The sequence below is a fragment of the Rhododendron vialii genome, chromosome 4a (assembly GCF_030253575.1).
Source record: "Rhododendron vialii isolate Sample 1 chromosome 4a, ASM3025357v1".
NCBI classification, from domain to species: domain Eukaryota; kingdom Viridiplantae; phylum Streptophyta; class Magnoliopsida; order Ericales; family Ericaceae; genus Rhododendron; species Rhododendron vialii.
In genome coordinates, this window is record NC_080560.1 from 3,850,881 (window position 1) to 3,858,519 (window position 7,639).

A 7,639-nucleotide genomic window follows, 5' to 3' on the forward strand; every position below is an offset into this window, starting at 1 on the left:
CTTTCCGAAACTCGGCTTCAAAATGAAAACAAGCATAGTTTTCACTTTCTATTCAGTCTCGAGCAGCAGTAGTTTCCAAAAGATTTAGAAATGTACTTGTGTTTTTGACGAAATGGGTTGTTCTTAAAAATTTGGTCGTAAACTAGTTTAAAATTTTCTTCGCCAAACAAGTTTTGTTTGTGTGTTTTAGAACAAAAACAGAAAACCAAAAGGATACAGTAGAGTTTCTAAGCTAGCTATGGTTCTCCAAAATAGTAATAGTTTCATTAACCAAACAGTAGAAAGAAAAACACATGAAAATTAGCTGGCTGAAAAAGAAAGTTGGCCTAGTGGATGGAAGGGTTGAATTGGTTACTAGTCTCTAACATTTTCCTCTTATTACCACTTCTACTGTTCATGGAAAATGACTCCTTGGCCAATGCTCCCAAAAACTGAGCAATGATAGAGATGTAAAAGATTAGTAACTCCTTTCAGTTCTTTTTGTAGGTTTAAGGAAGCATCTGAGGCATGAACTGTTCCCCCAGAAAGCAATAAAGCAACAAAACAATCCCAAATTGACCATATTAAATAGAGTTAAACCCATTTGTTCCACTCAACAGGAATTGAGAAAGCAACCACCAGCTCAAATCAAACATCAAATCATCAGGAGTTATATAAGCAATTGGTACTATTGGGGGGGGGGGGGGGGGGGGGGGGGGGGCGCATTTCTTGTTTCCACCATCAGAGCTTGCCTTATTCTCAGATGATTTTCATACTGTTCCTCCAAAAACAGTGCTGCATTCAAATGATGAAGATTCTTGATAACAAAACAAGCTCTTTTTTAGAAGTTCCTAAAAGGCAAGAGTTTGAGAGTTTAACAAACAGTGGTAGCATAAAAGTCCAGCGACAGCAACACAAAGCAAATCAAACATAAAGCGTTTACAAAGTTGAGCTCAAAGAGCACACTTAACATCATCAAAGTAGAACATAAATAGCATCTTAAATAGTAAGCAAACTGGGATCGAAAAACCTGAAATTAAGCTCAGATTTCTTCTTCCCTCGGTAGCAGCCACTGGATTGAACAGACCAAAATCTCCCTTTCTCTCGCCACCTTTCTACAGTGATGATTACAGCTAATTCTTGGTTGTTCCAGTGAAGACACTGGAGTAATCCCTGCGAGAGAAGATCATTGCAACAGTAGATTAAACAGAGGGAAATGAAGTCATAACAGCTAAAAACAAGGCATATCAGCTCTAAAGCTCAAATCTTGAAGCTTGGACATAAACTTCAAGAAATGGGTGGCAAATCAGCTCAAAAGCTCAAATCTTGAACTTGGGCATAAAATTCAAGAAATGGGTGGCAAATCGAAATCAGTTCACATCTTGAAGCTTGGGTATAACTTTAAGAAATGGGTATTTGGATGAAGTCAAAACAGCTAAAAACAAGGCAAATTAGTTCTAAAGCTCAAATCTTGAAGGATGGTTGCCTTGACCCATTTTAAGACTCAAATTTAAAAATAGGGCAAAAACCACAAAAATCTCTTTCTAATTTTTGATTCAAACCCTTCCCTATTTTGGGTTTTACCCATTTTTTTGCCCAAATCTAAGACAACTTTTGCCTTGACCCATTTCTCGCTAGTTAGAGAGAGAGAGAGAGAAAGATGGAGATGTGTAAAATTTGGGTTTGATGGTTGGAGATGTGTCTGCTCAAAATGGGTTTTTACCCAAAATTTGACTCAAATTTGAGGAAAAATATGGGTGAAAGCTGAAGATGTTCTTACCTGCAAGAGAGATGGGAATTGGGTCATGAGGTCATCATATCAATGGCGAGTAGAATCGGAGGAAGCAGAGGACGGCTTGTCGGAAACGCCGTCATGTTCCTCTTGTTCACCCTGGATTCGTGCTGGAATGTGAAACCCGGAGAATCCGCCGCCTCCGAACGAGGTCGGATAAACGGGCAGGTTCTGGTGGTAGTACTGGTAGTGTTGGTGGTGATCTAAAGACGGGTCTATCCAAGCACGAATCGATGGGGTGTTACTGGACTGAAGGGGTCCCCTCTGTGATGATAAAGAAACAAACTGGTTGTTGTTGTTGCCGTTCTGGTGGCTATTGTTGCTTTGGTTATGGCCCACCAACAACGACTGCAGCAACGGCGGCGCGTTGAACGCAAACCCTCCAACGCCACCATCACTGCCGCCGGCGGTAGAATTCCACGCCACCATTCTCTGGTGCTCCGACCAAGAAACATCAAACCCTAATCCCGCATTGAAAAGGTCGGCCTGCTGCTGCTGCTGCGGCGGCGCGTGGGGGTGGATGAGAATTGGGTGGTCGTCAAAAGACTGAAGCGAAAGCCTCAGATCCTGCGGCGGCGGCGGGGCGAAGCTGTTATGAAACGACGATGCATTGTTATTCCCCACAGCCGCCGCCGCCGCCGCCGACGACGACGACCCGCCCATCGGGAAGAAAGACTTAATGGTGTCTGCAATAGAGTCAGAATCCATCGACGGCGGTAAAAAACTCGAGTTACCGGTATTGCTACCGCCACTCCCGTTGTTGCTATTACCACCCATTTGAAGCAAATCATGTTGTTCATTCATTTGAAGCAAATCATGTTGTGAAGAACCTGAAAAGGCCGCGCGCTTGGGGTTGGCATTCTGTGAGACCCAGCCCGAGGAGGTTGGGTCCCACGCGGGGAGCTCGTCGAGCTCGTCTATGGCGGACTTGGCCTTCTTGATGAGCCAGTCGACGGCCTTGCTGGGCCTGTCGTAGCCCAGCCGGTCCTGGACGTCGTAGAACTGGATCGCGGTGTGGGCCGAGAGGCGCACGCGGCGGTCTCTCGGCCCCTTCGCGGTGCATACTTTGCTGTGGCGGTCTTTCCGGCCGGTGGACCGGACAATGTGGCCGCCCTGCACTTCCACGATCTCCCCGCCCGAGTGCCTCAGGCCCTTTTGGGGTCTTGGGTTTTGTTGTTGTTGTTGTTGGGTCTCTCCCATTCTGCCTGGCACATGTTCGACGTTTTGCCCCAGCGACGTGGAAGGCTGCAAGTACGAGCGTTTCTTCTTCGGCTGATTTGTTGTTGGAGGTTGTGGTGGTGGTTGGTTTTGGGTGTCTAATCTACCGTACAAAAGCAGCTGCTGCTGCTGCTGCTGTGGGTTTCGGTGCTGGAATTGGTGAAGGTATTGCTGCTCTTTTTCTTGATTTTGGTTTTGTTGGTTTTGAATTGGAAGATGAGGAGGAGGAGGAGGGTTCCTCTGAGGATCCAGACTCAGACCCTTGTGTTGATTTCCTTGTTCCAGCTTTTGATTGGGAGCACTTTTTGTTATTGGGTTGTACTAGGAGTAATGATTTCCTCGCTGCTCTTCTTCTCCCTTTGCCTCTGAATCTGCTGCTTCTGCTGCCACCACTCTGAAACCTGAAACTGCTGCCTCTGCCCACAAAAGGCCCTGCCATTCACCCCTACATCTCCCATCACACCCCCTAAATCTTGGCCTAACCCATCCCCTCTCTATCCTCTTTCTCTCTCTCTATACCACTCTCAGTTTCTCTCCCCTTTCTATGTGCTAACCGAACTGTGCAATAAACAAACAGCTGGTGATGATAAGGGTCAAGGAATTACCCTAATGAAATGAAAAGGAGAGCACACTAAAAGTTCAAGAGGGGTTTCTGAAGATGTACTGCAATTCTTTCATATTTTTGTGTAGAGAGAGTGAGAAAGGGGATGGAAAGGGAGGGGTGGTAGTATATATTTATATATATATATATATATATCTATATATATATCTATGTAGAGAGAGAGAGAGAGAGAGAGAGAGAGAGAGAGAGAGTAGGAATACTTTGTTTGGCCTATTGGAAGAGGCCTTGATACCAGTGGTGAGGACAGTGTTTGGACAGAAAGAGGAGATTAAAGTTCTTTTAATCTAAGCAGTATTCACTACACTCTGCAGCTGCTTCTGCTGCAGTTTTTGTACTGGTGTTTTTGTACTACCCTGTACAAAAACAAATGCCAATCCAAAGCCTCTTTTCTTTTCATTCAACCAGACCAGAGTCACCAAACAGCTCCTTCATCTCTAACCCCTCCATGCCTCCATAGGCCATCTCTCTCCGTCCTTTTTTTCTCTCAAAAAAAGTCTTGGTTTATCTCTCATTTATCCCTTGTTCACAGTTTTCATAGAGAGTGAATTGCACTGTTGGTCCTTGTAGTTTTGCATAATTTCTATTGTGAATACTCAAAAGTACAATCTCATTATCTTGTTGCTAAAGGGGTGTTTGGGGGGCAACTTATTGCATTTTCATTTTCCCATTTTCTACTTTTGGGTGTTTTGGCACAATCCACCCAAAACATATTCTCCCAAAATGAATTCTCGTTTTTGGTTGTTAGAGAAGAAAAGCCAAAAGTAGGGTAGGAGGAGCTTTTTCCATTCTCATTTTTCCATTCTTGTTTTGGGTTGAAGTTAAAAGACTCAATTGTCCTCCTCCTATTTTGATAATAACTAAAGCCCCTGTACTTCGTTGGATGAAACAACTTTGATTTCAAACTTCTCTAGGAAAATAATACTGTACTCCGTAATGCACTGAAAATAATAATGAATGATAATAGTACAACTCCAAACTGGATAACTTGAAGATGCACTCTATTTTTAGTGGGATTTGAGTATAATTGTTATTTTAAGTTAAATCGTTTCTTTTTTGCTTTTACTCGGTTGAAAATATGTGATTCTTCCTAATTAGCAAAAACTTAAAAAATTGGAGAGTTTCAATTAAGGGGTACATAAATGTTAACTGCAAGAACACACAAACGGAAGGTGTGCCATGAATAGAGCACAATTCTACGTCAAGTGTAGAGAATTTACAAGAAATTACTTTGTTGCGGTCAGATCCAAATAATATCGAATCCTGATTAATTATGTGAGAAGTAAACTCACCAACCAATCGGAGGGCTACATTTTTATTTTCTTTACTTCTTAGTTAGAAGTTAAATCCGTTGGTTATAGCTCAAAAGGAGTGTCTGAATGGATGCTTTGATAAACATAAAGAGATGGATCCTTCAAAATGGCCACACCACTACCCCATCTCTGAAAGTGACTTCTTTTCTTTCTCAACTTTTTGTGGGTTTTTCTCAGCTTTCTTTCCCTCTTTCTATCTCTTTGTTTATTGCTTCACTTAAAAGAAACATCATCCTTCCCTCACTTTTTCTCTTTTCTTATTTTTTATTCCTAAACAAAGATGCATTAATAATACTAAGAGTTTACGGTTCTAAGGTAAACAACCTCAATCAAATTCGCATAGAAAACATTAGCAATGCAACTAGGAATGCTACGATAAACATAAGAATCTCCAACAAAAACTGGTGCAATATTTGCTAACGCATTTGCACATTGATTTGCTTCCTGATAGATGTGTTTAATAGACACCGTCTCACACTTTTCCATGAACGACCTACAATCGAGTATAATATTATGAAGTGGGTGGTGTGACAAACTATTACTCACACTCTCTTCCTTTGCAATAATCAAACCATCATGTACACAAAGCCTATAATTCAGCCATAAGGCTAGCGGTTGCCAAAATGTTCCTATGGAAACCCCCTGGCCATCTGCCATGCTGATCACGGAGTAAACCTCCTGTTGAGGCCTTCCCTGTACTAAGCTCAAAAGCACCATCAGTGTTGAGCTTCACAAAAGAGTCCCTGGAGGTGTCCAGCTGACGAGAATGCCACTCTTGTGGTTGCTCACCTGTTAAGGCACAATGAAAAACCACTCCAAAGCTTTGTTCCCGATGTTCTCGGCAACGGTGTTTTGGGCTCAATAAACTCGAGTTGGAATTGTGTTCAAAGAGACGTTGGTTACGGTCAATCAAAATGTGCCAAACGGAGAAGAGAAAGATGATATTCTAAGGCAGACCCGAAGAATCAGAAGAGTTATTCTTGGCATGCGAAAGGATCCAATCAGAGGGATCGTTGGGATGGGTGGTTAAAGGAAAGCAGAGAGCAGTCCAAATGGCCTTAGCGCGATCACAATCACGAAGGGCACGCAAGTAGTTTCAAGTAATAATTGGTGGCACCATTCACAATTATTTAGTAGAAGGCAATAAGAATACCATCATTTTAGGCCCCTTATCAAACAAAATATCATTTAGGGGCCGGTTACTTCTTCTTCTTCTTTTTTATAACAGAGAGAAACAGCTCTACAGCTAGTCTACTAAATGAATCAAATTGTGCAACCCAAATCTTCTGGGGAGCTAGCACGGCCACACCATTCCCAGTCTCCCAATTATTTCAAAGTAGTCACCCGGTGAAAAATCGAACCTCAAATCGGCTAATTTGGTGACAAATTTCCTGGACGAAGGCCAACTAAATAAAATGGAGACTACCAAAAACAATTCCTCACACCCCAATCACCAGACAAATGCCACCCAAATCGATGCCATTCACATCCAAGGTGATGATTAAAGGAGCCTCAAAATCCTTAAAACGGACCCATCACATGCATGGGATTGTGAAATCCCAGGAATCCCATTAACCATGGGGTTTTGTTCTTCTAGGTTCAAGGGTATATGGGGGAACTACAAAAGGTACACCTTCTGTTTGATGAACAGTTGACAGAGAAGGAGAAAGTTGCTTCCCCCAATTGTACTTTTTTAGATCAAATTCTTGAATCTTGCGGAGGGATTTCTGTAAGGGAAACCTTGGTGGATTTTGTGCCCACGAAAGCTTGTCCCATGCCTCCCTTTTGCTTGTCACAATAATCCCACTTCTGGTTTCTTAATAAACACTGCCAATTTGGAAGTGATCATTTTTTATCTCTTTTTCCCCAACTGGGATGAGCCAGCTCATTCTCGTGGACTGGAGCGGTTCAGCTTGCCCGCTTGGGGTTGTGGATTCTGTTCATGTTCACTTTGATGACTCAAGCCGTTTCGATTTTAGAGCTCGTCGGAACATTGTACGCGCCAAAAATTAGGTTGGTCGGATTTGTTTCGTATGATTTCGGAACATATTTGTCTTAGAACACAACAAGGGTTACAACAACCAAATTACCTCAACACAAATGCATTTTGAAATCATATAAACCAGTATTCGATCAACCTAATTTTGCTCAACGAGCTTTAAAATTTGAACGGTTTGAATCATCAAAACGAACCCGTAAATAGTCCACAAACGGACAAACTGTACGGTCTAGTCCATGAGGCCAAGAAAATAGTAAAAAAGAGACAACATCCTCCTCCTTCCCAACTTGTTTTTAGGGAAGAGTGATAGTTTCATAGTCCCATTGGAGATAAATATGCTAGGGTTTGCTCCCAATTGTGTAGCACCAAGTTAGACTGAAAAATATTTGCTAAAAAAGAGGAGATTGATCAGGAAAGTAAATCAGTCTCCAAACCTCATTTCCATGGCTCGTGCTCTATCGTAACTCGTAATTAAGGTGCATTTCTTTCTTGGTGTGAGTATTCGGAGCACGTGCAATCCTCGTGTTTGCAATTTTACACACATTTTCAAAGTTCTAAAAGTAGTAACTTCAAAAATAAAATAAGAGAGGCCACCTTTCCAAAACTATATTCCACTAGGTCCCGTTCCAGAACGATAAATAAGTACTTATTTTTTAAGAAGGCAATTTCAAGTTTAAAAATCATGTGCTTACGTAAATAATTTTTCTATCACTATGGAT

At 42.1% G+C, this 7,639-nt stretch overlaps 1 protein-coding gene across 1 annotated transcript; it reads right to left on the minus strand.

Moving 5' to 3' along the window:
- Positions 1-801: 801 nt before the first annotated feature.
- LOC131323383 (transcription factor TCP4-like) lies at positions 802-3,820 on the minus strand. Its single transcript, XM_058355141.1, has 2 exons — positions 1,760-3,820; positions 802-1,152 (listed from the first exon to the last, which is right to left on the minus strand). The coding sequence occupies exon 1, from the start codon at positions 2,969-2,971 to the stop codon at positions 1,799-1,801; it is 1,173 nt and encodes a 390-aa protein (XP_058211124.1). The 5' UTR covers positions 2,972-3,820; the 3' UTR covers positions 802-1,152; positions 1,760-1,798.
- Positions 3,821-7,639: the final 3,819 nt, after the last annotated feature.

What these genes read in the sequence shown, in the direction of transcription:
- LOC131323383 (XM_058355141.1), bottom strand. Translation starts at nt 2,971, where the DNA reads ATGGGAGAGACCCAACAACAACAACAACAAAACCCAAGACCCCAAAAG.